The 15800-nt window shown below is 39.0% G+C and overlaps 1 protein-coding gene and 1 long non-coding RNA gene across 4 annotated transcripts in view; one reads left to right on the top strand and one right to left on the bottom strand.

Annotated features, from left to right (window-relative positions):
* LOC139774397 (uncharacterized) overlaps positions 1-15800 on the bottom strand; it is a 195452-nt gene that overhangs the window by 47070 nt on the left and 132582 nt on the right. The window lies entirely within an intron of this gene.
* The window catches only part of LOC139774384 (zwei Ig domain protein zig-8), a 43457-nt gene continuing 40594 nt past the window's right edge, over positions 12938-15800 (top strand). For 2 of the 3 annotated variants that reach the window (XM_071709617.1, XM_071709618.1), the window contains exon 1: positions 12938-14392. In XM_071709617.1, the coding sequence (XP_071565718.1) occupies positions 14332-14392 (61 nt within the window). In that variant the 5' untranslated portion in view covers positions 12938-14331. The remainder of the gene's footprint in view (positions 14393-15800) is intronic. The other variant, XM_071709615.1, reaches the window with a different exon arrangement.

Below are 15800 nucleotides of genomic sequence, written 5' to 3'. Positions count from 1 at the left end.
ATGGAGTTTTTAAACAGAAAAAAATAAAAGAACGAGATACAATAATATAACAGTTCGGGATGGTCTGTATGTTACCGTGTTATTTAGTTACCTATAATACTATTACATGTTCGATTTATCTGATGAACAAACGTTCCTATGTTATTGTAATTCCATATTCGATATAATGCTGAATAATAATACTTCCCAAGCATTGTTAAATTTATCTGTATTCGCGAATCGATTGCATAAGCTATATAATAACGCGCTGCTCGGAAATATAAACAGCGCAACGTCCTTCGTGGTCACTAGAAAATACAGCTTCACCCGTGTAACGTGCGGCTAAACATTACTTAACGGAAAATACTTCGAATCTGGAACAACTAATATAATTCGTCGGTACCGAAGATACCGTGAGAATTTCTGGATATTCTGGCGAGAGAAGGAGATACCGTTCGCGGAGATAGGAACGGCGGCCGAGCACTTACACACGCAAGTTCGCAAAGTTGGCCGTCATCCCAGCGCAAGAATGTTTGCCCTGCTGTGCCTTGGGCCAGCCCATTAAGTACTCGCCTCATCGCCGCAAGCCGCAAGCCGCAGGCTAACTGAAAATTACCGTGCCACTGAAACCCTTAAAACCGTCCAGGATTTACGTTGGCACACGACGCTGAGATGTGTACGTCACCGTCGCTCTACCGTACCGTTTTCCTCCTCATACGAGTAATTACGTGGCAGAATTAAAACGGGGACGTTACGACCACGCGTGCAACCTGACGAGGAGACGAGGGCGGGGCAGGAAGGAGGAAGTTGACCATCATCGCGTAACAATTTTCTCCTCGTTTTATTTATGCGGTGCTTTCCGCTCGCATTTTTTTCTTTCTTCGCCACTAATTAAGTGTTTTGTTGCGCGCTCTTTTTCTGCGAAGCGCACAAAATGCGACAAAAAGGCACATGAGGCGAAAGACGAAAGAACAGGCTGAATGTGCAAAGTGCTAAAAATATTTATGTTACCTCCTTTCAAAGAGAACATATTTAGCTTTTTTTTTTTAATTTCATTATTCTGAAATTGTGTGAAAATTCATCGAATAAAATTTTAATAGAAGAAAGAACAGATAGAGAAGGAAAAGGAAGTGTTACTGTGCGAGCGCGCTTCTTTCGGAACTTGTCGTTCGTATCTTTTTGCATTTAGGTCGCTCCTAAGTAATTAGGGATCAATATATGTTAAATATAGTTCCTCATAAATCACTTCTCACATTAATCATTTTCAAGAAGCGACTTCCTCGGCAAAATTCGTGCATGAGTCTGATAAAATAACAAAGTCCGGATAGTGATCTATCGGCGGGAGACAAGATAGTTGCCGTAAAAAAAGTGCACGTTGCGTTCTTTGCGAGTATAGCGGTAATAATGTGACCGGTCTGAAGTCAAAGAAGCCATAAAAATTATACAGCAATTTCAGACTAAAAGTAGGTAATAACGTGCTTTTGGCACCGAGATTTCTTACTTTATAACTCTTGTTATAAAGTATAATATTCCAATCTACAACTCAAACCGCTGCAGTCGATAACCAGGGTTATCGTTTTTCCATTCTTTGTACCACATTTTTTTATTCGTCGAGATAGTACATTAATCAACTATTATATAATATATAATCAACAAAATTTTTAGTATGAAGGATTACGTCATAATTAGACAAAAAGTTGCTATCTTATCACAAAAATTATTATGAATATTTAGTAGGAACGTAAATAAAACTTTGTAATTTAAATGAAAAGTCTTAAAAATGCTTTCCGATACTTCACAGAATAGAAACATTTCCTTATTTCCGTCTGTAATCAGCAGAGCTGCTTTTTTAATTTACTTTATACTACAAGGCTGCTGCGTTACGGCTTTCTCTCAACATGCTGGTAAAGAAAATGATCTGGCAAAAGTATAGGTTTCACGTCTCATTGGGTTCCAAAGCTATACCTGCATCACTAAGAGCACAAAGAGTTATTATATCGTACTTGTGCAATACAAAACGTGGCATATTTGCGTGAAAGAGTTTAATAAAGAATCGAAGGAGGTTCCACCTCGCCCGCCACAATGTACACCCGCACAATGAACGAGTACAATACAGTCGTGTACAAAGGGACAGAAATCAATTCCCAGTTTAAAGAGCCGAATTCAACGCAGAAAGCGGAGCAAACTATATACGTCGGCGTCGTTGGGTTCCCTGATTGGTTAACAAACTGAATACTCGCGTAACATTTCGGATCTCTGCGATCCGGTCAAGCGTGGCCCCGGAGCAACCGTGAGTCTCGTAGCAGTGGAACTCGCAAACCGGCGAAGCAACTTCTCTTAAATAAGCAACCCTTTGGAGTAATCGCGCGCATCTGAGGGCTACGTTTTCCCGTGAGCTTGTGCGGATCGGCGTTCACATACGTAGTACAAATCTAACGTGACGTAACTTTCACTAACAAACGGGTTGTTGTAAGCGTGAGAAATTCTACCAGGCGGTCTCGCTTGTTCCGCTACAAAAAGGAATGTCAACCAAAGACTATTATCTCAAGTGTAGGAAACTGTTAGCATCAATTGTTAACCATGATCTAAGTTTCAGCAGCATACCTCAAATATTAATTTCATTCGAGTAATCAAGATTTAGTGTATTCGTATTAATTTCTGACATTCTCCCTAATTTAAATCTTGGATTTGAAATTAGAAGTCACATTTATTTCTGAGTTTGTTCTGAAGAATATAACTCTCAAGTATTCTTGTCTTTTATAAAAGTCTAACAAAGGAAATGTTTTAATGCAAATGTGCAAGATAGTTTTCTAATTGAAAACACACGGCAATTGCCAAATCTCGAAGTTAAATATAAATGTCTCATTCGTTCCACCATTAAATTATATACATTGCATATAATAATTTATAAAGTAAAGGGTATTTTAAATAGATATCGATAACATCTATTTATAATAAATATAGAAGCAGGTGTGTGTGTGTTATTATAGAATAACACTTATATAATACAACGACAAAAAAATGTTTGGGAGATATTTGCAATGTTACGCCAAATAAATTTAAAAAAGCTGCAAGGTTTTGGAACTTTTAAATACATATAATTAATTTCTAAGCATCTTTAGTGTTTAAGTTGTCGCTATATTAAATATTCTTTTATAAATATTAAATATTATGTTTCAATTATCTAAAATGATTTAGATGACCGATTCTATTTATTATATGACAGTTCGTAAGATTCTCTGTATGTAATACTAAATTGTATTCCCTCACTTTTATGTGAATTCGAGAACTCGAGCTTACATTCGATCTCCGACGTAATATCGAACTATGTTCGGCATTAACCGCAAGTGCAAGCAGCGAAATACGTAACTATCTCGTTTTGGCGGACTGTCAAAATTTTCGATTCAACCAAGATCTCTACCTAAATCCGCACTCAGGGGTAACCTGAGGGTCGCGTGTTTCGACCATAATCTTGCGAACTTAGCTGTTTAGTTTACGGATAACTTAGTTCAAAGTATAATACGCGAGGAACTTAGTCAAAATACCTTACAAGTACGATGCAGCTAGCGTTTCAATTTTGTCATAATACGAGCATTAATTTCGAATCTAATAACACTGCAATGACAAGTGGATAGGATTGAAGGGTGAATCAAATTTTAATTAAACTGGCAATTTTTTAAATATACGTTGAAAAATTGAAATTGTTCGGATGACGATAGAAATCTTTGTGTGGATCGTGTATCTGTTATATTTTTCGTGTGTGAAATTACGTCTTATATTGTACTAAATATTTTATTTTTAAATATTAAGCACATAATCACGTTGGTTATTTAAATTTTCAAAGCATACTGACTTATATTATTATTAAAACGTTCAATTCAATTAAAATATCCTCTTCATTAACTATCTTTTTCTCTTTTAAACATTGATATTTATTTCCGCTGGACCTGAATTTTCAACTTGCATGTTCGATTCATCTTCCAATCCGATTTAGTCAATATTGCCGTGCTAGATTTTTTTATAATTCCCACTGACTGTTCTGTTGCTGCCTTTTTGAACAATTCTTTCGATTGGGAAGAAATATCACGCGGCGTAAGAAGGAAATTTTGTCGAGGAAAAGTGTATCCAGACCGGTAACAGTTATCCGAGCAAGTATTCGATGCTTATCAACACACAACGGTATCCATGATTCCACTTCAACTTTTTAAAGCGTTGATGGTTCAAAAGACACACACAAATGCGATTTATATAAACGCCCGGTTTTATCTCGCGGAATCGACAATGGCACGAAAGCCTGCGAGAAACATGGCGCACAAACATTTCCAGAGTGCGGAATCGTTTATCGCAGGCGCGTGACGTATTTTTCTGCATCCCCGGTCCCTCGGGGGAGGGCGTTTTCAATTTCGCGCAAGGCTATTATTGGCGTAGCCGCGCCGATAAGACAGGACGTGAACGAGCACGCGGCGCGGCTCGCGAACAAGTAAGTACGCGCTATGTTTGAGCTAGCCGCGTATATACGTTATATCGGCGCCAGTTTCGAAATATCGGAAATCTTAGCGTGTCGCGGTCGTGTTCCGCGAAAGAAGGAGGTCGCCAACTTGCCGAGCTAGAGACAAGCGTTTACATCGCCTCCCCGTCGGCTACGTACCGCCGTTAACCGATGCCGTGAGCATACCAAGTTTACCCTTAACTTCGCTCGAGGGTGGCCGCGTGCATTCACGTACACAACAAACATACGCATACATGTACGCGCATACAAAGACAAACTTACACACACACACACACACACTCACGTATGTTGACGCAGCAACTATCGCTCGGGTTTATCTCTACGAGGTATACAGAGTTCCGTGGCAAAATTTTATACTCTCTTTTCCTCCAGTTAACACCGCTCTTAGAGGGGTGTAATCGTCGTGCCCCGCGTTGCAGCGCGGCGCAAAATTAGCGGGTGCTCTCGCGGCGAATGAATCAGCCGAACGATCACCGGGTGGCGAGGCGGCGGCCTTTCGGGAGTAACGACTTCGTTACTACGTCCGATTACTCACGCCCGACAGGGCGATTTTCGAGAGCGTTAAAGGATGAGAAAGAGCGTGTTACCGCCGTTACATGAGGCGCTCTTGAAAGTCGATATGAATATTTCAGGGAACGAATCTAGATGCCGTTACAAAGAAGAGATTTTACATAAGTGCAGGTTGCTCCCCAGACCTAACGAGCCCTTTTGACTGAAATCCTTGATCAATTGAAATCGATCTTTCCTTAGCGAAAACGTAAAGAGATTTATCATTCGCTATATAACTTGTAATTTTCTATATTAAATACTCTCGCAATAAGTCCTCGAATATTATATATATACAAATCTGATTAAGTAAATTTCAAAAAGATTAATATTTATTAATAAAATTTTATAAAATAAAATTTTATTATTTATCTTCGTTTTCGGAAAACCATAGATTTTTCAGTTATTTGTTCTTTAAATACATATCTATTTAATATTTTACTTGCTTGAACACATTTGTAACTGTAATAATGAATATTTGATAAGGTTTTGGCGAAAAATATCGCTGATACTACTAGAAGTCAGTTTTAAATCGATCAATAAATTTATACAAATAAATGATGGCATATGGTAGACATCTTTTGTATGATTCATTTATCACAATTTTTAATTGTGAAGATTAAATTAAATTCTTTTTTAAGTAGATATCTTTCTTTCTTCCTTATTCTGTAATTTTAATTCAAATAAAAAAACAGGAATAACATTTTGTATTTTTAATAAATGTAAGTTAAATTAGCTTCTCATACGACGCAAGATATCAAATCAGATCTGTGATTGAGAGCAGACATAGAACGCGATCTTAATTATCTGAGATTAGCTAAAGTAAGTTGAGCACATGTTACGTTTCTCTGTATATCGTGTATCGTATTGTATACGATCCGATGGGACTGATCAAAGTCGTAGTCTATGCAGCCTAAGAGCCCTGATTATCTTCAAACGTGAAATCGAGTTACGTCGCTACATTGCGACAGTAATGCTATCAGGAGCAGTGTCTTCTATAGTGGTTAGAACATCTAACATCTAACACCTTGCCGAGATCTAATTCCTTTACGTAAGGGGACTATAGAGAAAGTCCTGTATGCGACATGTCTATGTCTATTGCCTATCGACGAGAGGACGGTCTCGAATTTCTCTAGCGAATTGTTTCTTAGCGTTTGTTGTTTGTATTATTTAAAGTATCGTACACAATCTTCTTTAAAACGCATCAGTTTCGTGATATAATCTAACTCTTTCGGAATTCCGCACGATCCATAACGCGCACTACGAATCCATCGAAATTAAATCCAATGAAAAAAAATTGAAATATCCCAAAAAACTTTTGGAATATGTACATATTGAACGATATATATCTTAAATAAATAACGTGAAATGAAAGGTAGATATTTGAGAGATATTGGAACTTTGGATCTATTATCGTACATTCTAATATGCCAAAAGACGATTTCCGAGTAAGAAACCGAAACTATTCAGTCGTTTCTAATTAATAGCTGTTTGCGAGATCGAGATTTCAGGGACCTACGAGAGAGGCAGGAAAGATAAACCACTACACTGAAGTTCTAAAGAGAGCGCGCGATCCTCGCGGCGCAAAGTCAGGTCGTGATCGAAGAGGAGGATCACGGCGACCGAGAACTGCAGTCGAGAGCAAAATCTTTGAGAGCGATCGTCATCATTCATCCCGGGTATGCAACGGGAACGCATCTACATCGCTACGCGGTGCGGTGGCGGCGCTATCTTAACGGTGGCGGCCAACCTAGCTTGCGTCCTCCCCCCGCTATCGACGGTGCCGCGCCAAATGACCTGGCACTGAAAGATCGCGCGAAATCACATCGCGCGACGGCAGACGGACGGATTCGTCGATCGGCGTGTCTTTCGGGTAAACGATCGACTCTCTCGCGCCGCGCTGCGCCGCGCCGCTCGGCGTCGAGTCGTTATCGGAACGTTTCACGTGCGAGGCGTAGCTGATGAATGGTCCCGCTCGCCAAGGTACGGGCCCGTCACGCGAGACGTTATTTATAACCCACCGAGGTGGGACGGAAGGCCTGTACGTCATCAAGCGGGACATTCCTTGTTTTTTATTTTATTTTTCTCTTCTTCTTTCTTTTCATTCATTTTCGCGCGGACGTCCGCCCCCGCGGTCACGCTTTCGTGCGATCAGCGCCTGAAACGAGCCTGCGACGCGTATCACATCGCGACCGTCTTCGCGATAACGGCGGAGATTGAATTCGCGGGATGATCGCACGACCCGATGATGGAAAGAGATTAATGCTCTTACCACCCTTTCTCGATGACCGGCGCAAACGAGCCTCAGCTTTCCGAAGCTAGCCGAACGAAAGTTACGCGGAGGACACTTCACGTGCCGAACGTTTAATTATTTACCGATAATGACAGCGCACGCAAGGCCATCGATGTGCTCATCAAATGCCTCGCAATATAAAGTAGCTCCGATTACTTGTGTGCTTTCTTCATTAACGCTCGCCAAGCTAAATACGCCGCTTTGTAACCTAGCTTTCCAGAAGAAATTTGGGGAATAATCGTTAACGTCGCACTTGACGTTTTCTAATTAAGAGCTTAGCATTAGTTTTACACCTGTAATACATTTTTGAGGTGACGGTAGATAAATCGCGCTTGTTAAAGCGTGCGTGTTTCGTGTGGATTAAGAAGAATGTTTATATAACGCAGGAAGAGAATAATGAGACTAAATTGAATTTAAAATATTCGACATAAACACAACTGGTCAGGAAGAAAATATCTAAAATTGTAGATCATATATCACCTACACAGCACACTTTATCTGAGGGACGTCCTACAGACATTTGAGATATCTCACTAACCGTAAGACATCCGGCGGATATCCGATATCCGGTAGATATCCAGCAGATGCACAAGTGTCCCTCAGAATATCCTGTGCTGTGTGGGCATAATCATTAATTGAGGTCACAATAATTTTGTTGTTTATAGATCTTTACCAATATAACGTACTGGCAAATCGTATTCAATCTTTGATGATAAAAAGTTAGGTGAGATTCTAACTCACAGAGAAGTGCCAACTACTATCTTTCTATCTAACAAAATAAAATTTTGTCTGAAAATATTCTCTATCTGATTTTTTCCATCTACAAAATTATAATTAATTTTTTTTAAAGCCAGGATTTTTAAAAATTTTAATTCTATATCTAACATTCAGAAGTATATGAAGAATTAAATATTCTTTCTCTCTCTCTCTCTCTCTCTCTCTCTCTCTCTCTCTCTCTCTCTCTCTCTCTCTCTCTCTCTCACTATTAAAGCAGAAAATGTTATCCTATATATCAGTTTTTTATATTCCTTCCAGTTTCATTGTCTTCTTGCTATTATATACGCTATTTTCATAGAATAAAGTTTTTTTCTAGTGTCTAATTTCAGCGGTCCAACTTTATAAAACAGGATTTCCGTCCACGCCGAATATAAATGTTTTAAAAGTATTATCACATCTGCAGGGAAGATTTTATCTTAACTATGTAACGACGTTAAACAAGCATAAATTTGCCTGTACGTATTTACCATAGATCTCGGTGCATTTGTCTTACAAAATTAATAACGTACCGTCTCCAGCGCGATAGAGAGCGTCACTTGTGTTTCATCCAGCCAAGTAATGGTACGTATTTCACGTGAACACATGGCGTACTTTCGTGCGGATACACATCAGTGCTCCAACCACTGACATACTGCAATATCGCATGATCGTTTAGGCTTTGCCGGGAGTCTGGGTATCCATGATCGCGTCGACATGCAAAATGGAGACATGAGTTAATATTCAAAGCCTCCGTGCTGACCTTATCGTGGACGTCCGAATATTTACTGTGGCTCTAGAAATGTTGCCGATCTATAAGCATTGATTATGCATTGTGTACCATTTCGATTTACCACGATTGGCAGAAAACTGAATTATAAACAGGACAATGAGCAAAGAGTGATTTAGAATGCATAAGTAAATTTTTTATTTTCAAGTCTTTATACATTATTAAAAGAACAACGCTAGTAAACGAATATATGTATAATACGTAAACTAATAGTAACTTGATTGTGTATGTAACTTTGCACACTCTCCTCTGGACATTTAAAGAATTTCTAGCCAAAGTAATTATAAAGTTTAAGTTGTTGTTTAAATTATGACTGGAATGACGAGAATTTATTTCAATATTTACATCAAAATACACGTAATCAATATAAGAAAAAAAATAGCGAGGAAAAGAGAAATAGGGCGTTGTTTATTAAGTGTTCCGCAATAAATCCTCTCGTGCACAAATTTAACAAAATGTTACATGATAATCCTGCCCATGCATATATCGTGCATCAATGCAACATAAATGTACTTTCATTACATTATAATATTAAACAATATAATATTACACAATAAAATATAACAAAATTTATAATAAATATATAAAGATGTAATAGAGAAAAAGAGAAAAACTTATTAGTAAATCTCTTTTTCTAAACATCTATAGCTATTTTATATGTTGCTTATTATTCTAATAAAAAAATCAGAGCTGACGATGCTAAAGCTCTGAAATTACAACTCGAAGTATGTACATGAATCAGGCTAACAATATTGAGTGACATTAAAGTTGCATGTTTGTATCTTAAAAACACGCGACGAAAAAAATATGTTCGCGATTGGGAGCGTTAATGGTTGTTACACACGGGACTCGGTATGACAGAATTTCCATCCGCGCTGAAACGGAAGTAAAAGTTTCACCGCGTTTTCACCGTGAAAAAGCGCTATCGAGGGAAATGGTGGCCGGCCGCGTTCGGCTGATTACTACTGGCAGCTTAAAAGCGATGATACATGCAAACGTAAATCAAATGGTGAAGTATTTTCAATGCACGGGTCTCCCAATTCGGTCGCGTTAAGTCGCGTCGAATAACGGTAGGAAAATATCTCTCACGATATTTACTTTCATTTTGTCGCGACGCGGTAAACCAGTTAAAAGTTTTGAATCGCGGCAAATTTACGCGCAAATCGGGTGCGCGTTCCATATAAACAAATGTTGGATTTGCACTTTAGCGTTTAGAGAATAAATCTGTATTTTAACTCAACGAGTGGGTTGAAACGTAAAATTTGCCCGCTAATATGTTACAGAGATTTTTGTTTTATTGTAATTTTATTCAAACGGAAATGAAAGACACAACAAAACCACAGGTCTCTCTCTCTCTCTCCTCTCTCTCTCTTTCTCTGTATGTGAATATTTAATTGTATCACTTTTAAAAGTGCGTTTAAAATTATTTTTAAATATTACGAAAATTTAAGTTCTTGACATTATTGTTGACAGTTATATATTTTTAGATAATAATAAACTGGAGAATTCTCGCCGTTTATTCAGCTTGCTGTATTCGTACTACAGACACATAAATCCGTATGCCAAAATAAATTTTTTGTTAGATACAATAAATATTTTTAAAAAACATGTTTTACAAATTTTTTAAATAAAAATATTTTGATTAAAATGATATTTATAAGTTAATAGACCATTAAACAATTGTTAACTCTAATAAATACTCAAATCAATCAGTATATCAAAAAATAGAATCCTTCCGAGAGTAATCTCTTCCTGCAATATATATTTATATCCATTATCTTTCTACGGTAAGAATTCACGGTATTTTCCAACATTGCTTCAACGCGTAAAAATAACGCCCGTCATGACCGCGGATCGATATAGCTAGCGAAATAAAAATACGAGCAATTTTCAAAATTACCAATAACACTTTCGTGCAAAAAGTTCATGCGCCGTTGACATACTTTGAAAATGCAACTGACGTATCCTGTATCAATTGGATCGCAGATAGTATGATTATAGTTCCACCAATATATGCAATACTGCACTTTTCGCGGAATATGACTTCCACCAGTGACATTTCATTGTCTGTAACCTGTATACATTTGTAAGTGGCATGCATGACGTAAAAGTGATCGAGTCATCTGTATTATCGAAATCAAAAACCGCACTCTTAACTTTTAAAATAGATTTTTAAATTTATAATAAATAAACATCTTTTATTTAGAGAGTACACTCGAGAACTACGTTCTCTAAGCCTTTTTTATTTAACACCTTATCCAATCTATAGACATATATAAAAATAAATGCCCTGACTGACTGACTCATCAACGCCCAACCCAAACCCCTAAACCTAGAAACATGAAATTCGGGTAAGCACCCACTAATAAGAAGGGATTTTTAGAAATTCAACTTCTAAGAGGGTGAAAAAGGGTGAAACGTGTTATCGTAGCGAAGCACGGGCATCAAGCTATAGTAGTATATAATTTTCGGTTATAGTCCATATAATTATCGTATGAAAAAAATATTCTCTCTTGGTCCTTATATTAATTTTGTATATTGTATGGTGGCGTAACATGAAACTAACGATTGCCCTTGATGTGTTACAATAACAGTGACGAAATGTGTGCGTACCACAATCAATAATATACAATGCAATAAAAGATAATAGGAACAAATACGTTTCTTGGATATTGACGAGCATTTGCGTCTTCAAGCTGAACTGACAAGAACGTGTACATGTATAGTGCACGGCGCTTTTTAAGTATATTTTCGAAAGTTTTATGCGTATTCTCTGTATTCGTCGAGCGACCCACCTCGCATTACTTGTTTCCTTATAATTTGTATTCCTTTAGTCGAACTAAGCGCGTTGCTCGAGTTCTTGTGTTACTTGCATTCTCGGACTATTGTATTCTCGAGATAGTTTCGATTCTTGGTGTTGGAGTATCGGAGTACAAATGAACGAGAAAAGATACACAAGAATATATTTATGTGCATAGAGAACGGGAGTTGAATAATAGATATAGAAATAAAAATTTTATACGATAAGATTAAATATTTATTGATATATCGAAATGGATGTTATTTAAAGTTACAGTTACATCACGATTTTAAACTAGTATTTTATTTCAGGTTTAATTAAATTTATGTTCCGACGATTCTTCGAAATTCTATCTGTGCAACGATATGATATCGAAAAGTATCAAAAAATAATAATTATTAATTTACAAAAAGTTAATAACGTAAAAGAATGGTTTGAATTTTATTAAATCTAATTTTTTAAATCAAATTGGTGAGATCTTAAATATTTGTAGAGACAAAATTATTTTTATTTATTCTTACAAACATACGAGTTTTATCAAAATCGATTTGAGAATCTGATATGCTATCATTCTGTTACTAACAATAAGTAATGACAAATGCAATAATACAATTATGATAATCTATAGTTTAGAAATTCAGATTTTGGGATATTAACCGGAGATTCTTTTCTTTTAAGATTTTATCGTCATGTCGTTGGAATTTTCCGTATATCGTCGACAAGAAATCTCGAGAAGATCGGCAGTCTGCAGTCAGGGGTCCGCCGTATTCGTGATTGGATTGACAAGTACGTGGAGACGCGAGTAAATCTTTAAGCCCATCGCAACATTTCTAAGAGCACTGTAGATTTCGTGCCTTGATTCTGCACTCGTTGCACGCCCTGCCACAGTTTCTGTCCGTGACACACAGTGCCGTACGTCCTGGAGGATAAGGAGACAGAGGGACGAGAGAGAAAGGGAGAGAGAGAAAGAGAGAGGGGCGAAGGGGTAGCAACAGAGAGGGAGGAGAAAGAGGGAGGAGAGAGAGGGAGAGAGAGAGAGAGAGAGAGAGAGAGAGGTTTCCCTTATCACACACACATATATATACGTTTACGTGCGTGTGCGTACGCGCTTCTGAACGAACGTGTGTCGACGTCCTCTCCTGTGGGGTGAGAGTGCGCGCGCGTTAGTGTGCGTCTCTGTGTGTGTCCGCGTCCGTGGACCCTCTGCGCGCTTCCATCGTCACAGGGGGTGGATCGGAAGCGCGCATGCTCCTACGGCCGAGAATCTCCCCAGTCAGGGTAAATCTGCCACCGAAACAAGACGTGGTGCGTGCCGTCATGCTATATACAATGTCGCGTACGCGAACGGTCATCGTGACGATTTATTAAAATAGCGCGGGGTGCAAGCTCGCGGGTCGGAAAATCGGTATGGAGATTCGCGGCGGGTGGAGTTTCGTGTCGATCGTCGAAACGTAGCCGACGGTAGCGGAGGTAGAGGACGAGCAAGAAAGACGGGAAAAGAAATAAAAAAAAAAAAAGAAAGAAAGCGGAACGAGACGGAGGAAACAGTTTCGAGCGATGAGTTCTTGATCATAATCGTAAAAAAGGGAGTCGCGACGAACGTGGAATTGAACGACGGCAGCAGTTATGCGGTGAACGGAGAACATTTTTACGACCGGACCGCTGGCTGCGCGAGATCTCGAGCGATCTCGGAGTAGAGCGACGGAACGAAGACGGAACGAAGACGAGCTTTCGCGTTCCTTGGTGAATCGCGCGCGATCGATCGATCGCTTCTCGAACGATCTGGCGGGATGTAGTGTCGATCGCCGGTGCTTTATCCTTGTGTCTGAAAGATTCTTGAGAGATTCTTGAACAAAGTGAAAGTAAAGAGAGAAACAGATGTGTTCTCGAGACAATCGCGTCTCGCTATGTGTTCTGTAACTCTACGACAATCTTCGATTCCTAGGACACTGCCGACGCGGACCGCGCGCGTACGCGCGACGAAAGTTGGGACCGCCCTATGAGGCGATTCCCCGACTCGCAGCCCTGAAAAATCCCCGAAATCGTCGCGCGAGGCGTGAAGTTCCTCCTCACGTCAAGTTCCTCCGAGGCGCTTAACACACGACTCTTTATAACCGGAAGATTTAAACCGTCGAGTGAAGGAGCGCGAAGATTTTAACGAAGACTCCGCGGGAGAGCGGAGCAGACGAGGAGGATATAGGTGGAAAGTTTCGCAGCACGCGGCACGTTGCCCGTCGAAAGTTTCGCCATAATCATTTCCGTGCGCGTTATCGCCTACGTGGCGACTACAGGAAATAGACGACACACCAAAGTGCGGAGAATTGTGCGGTTCGAATATATACGCGTCATTTCTCACGGGAAATCTGACGCGGACCATCGTCACGATAATTTATTTTTTTTCAAGTGAATTGAAACCTTCCGGACTAAATCGCGACTGAATCGCGACTAGACCGCCGGTTGTCTCGTTCCAACCGCGGATACGGCTGTGCGAGATCATGTGCTAATAATCGGGCGTAAGAGCCAAAGCAAGTCGGCGGTGATAAGACCTGGTGTCGCCTGGTGGGGTATATCAGTGAGTGGTGATAGTTAGCGATCTCGCTAAGGAGGATGTGAATCGTTTCAGTATCAAAGTGTAAGCGTCTCCCGAAACAGTCGCGGAAATGGCTCTGAGATGGCAAGCGAGGCTCTCAATTGCTGCCATACTCTTCATGTGCACGGAAGGTAATTGCTTTGCCGCTCTCTAATCATCTTGCATGAACCGTGTCTGCGACGGGGTAATGGTATGGCGTGCCTTCGCGCCGTTAGACGGCCGTTGGGGAAAATCATGAAAAAGTACTTTTAATCGTGAAGAAGACAAATATCGTGGAATTATTTATTAATGTGCTCCTGTGTGACGGTTCGAATTTGTCAGCGTTTTCTCGCTGCTTCCAGCGTGCAATCTTGCAATCCCGTGAACGTAATTTAGCAACAAAAACATTATTATACAGCTAACAAAAATATTTTTGTTAGTTTTTTGAAAATCACAAAAATGCTAAAGCAGCACATTAATACATTTAGGTATATGTGTTTCAAACTATTATTCAGACACATTCGTATTCTTTACTGTTGACTTTCTTGTAAAAAGAAACATTTATTATTGTTTTGCAAACGATTACTTGGAGATACTTGTCAATAATTAGTTACTAATTATAGTCACTTGTAAAATCCATCTACAATATCAATATTGTCATAGGGGAGAATAGGAACGATGATAATAAGAGATGAGAAATAGGCTTTTAGAGAGAGTACAAGAGGCATCCACGCATTACGAAGCAGCGAAGCGGTACCTCATGACACAGATACAATCTCATCCACTACCGCCCGCGATAATTAAGATTCAGTTTAATTACGTTAATTGCAACGCGACATTTGCTGCTCGAAGAAGGAGAAATTTACGACTGCTGTTCTAGTCAAAGAGTAAGCGAGGTACGGGAAAGAAACGTAGAGATTTATGGCTCATGTTTGCGCTTCGTAAACGCGGAGGAAGTCGATTGTTTGCTGTGTGCCTGCGATATCCATACAATTCCTTCATCGCGTATGGTCGACGTAAACTGAAAGAGGAAGATGATTTATAATTTTAGCTCTCAATTACAGAGGGGCATCTGGAAGTGAGGGAATTCGCGAGAAAAACGTGTCACGTAACTTCCCCCGACATTATAGATACATTTTGTAGAATAGTTACATTTAAATGTATGTATATATGTATATTTAAATGAAATTTAACGCGAAAATTTTCAATATTTTCAATGTATATACGTGGAAGCAGAGTTTTCGGTTTGCACTATGTAAATTCTAATTTTCCCTAAAATAACAGATTCCTTTTGAGAAGCAATTATAATTGTATATTTAACTGGGACTCAATGAAAAATGTTCTACGCGCAGAAACAGAATCTTCAATTTGCGATGTATAAAGGTTTCATGTAAAAGCGAAGTTACTTCGTATTTTTGCATTGTCGGTAATTAAACGAAATAGAAACTTACGATAAAAACAGGAATAATGTATAATAATGTGATGAATAAGAAGTTAAACGCGAAATTAAAGTAACAAGTTTGTTAAAATACAGAATCGCTTGTAAAATGAAGTAAAGAA

The sequence above is a fragment of the Temnothorax nylanderi genome, unplaced genomic scaffold, assembly GCF_030848795.1.
Source record: "Temnothorax nylanderi isolate EJ_2023f unplaced genomic scaffold, tnyl_v1.0 TNYL_tig0080_pilon, whole genome shotgun sequence".
In the NCBI taxonomy this organism is placed as follows: Eukaryota; Metazoa; Arthropoda; class Insecta; order Hymenoptera; family Formicidae; genus Temnothorax; species Temnothorax nylanderi.
The sequence above is the reverse complement of the archived record's forward strand: the minus strand, read 5'-3'. Positions and strand labels throughout refer to the sequence as shown.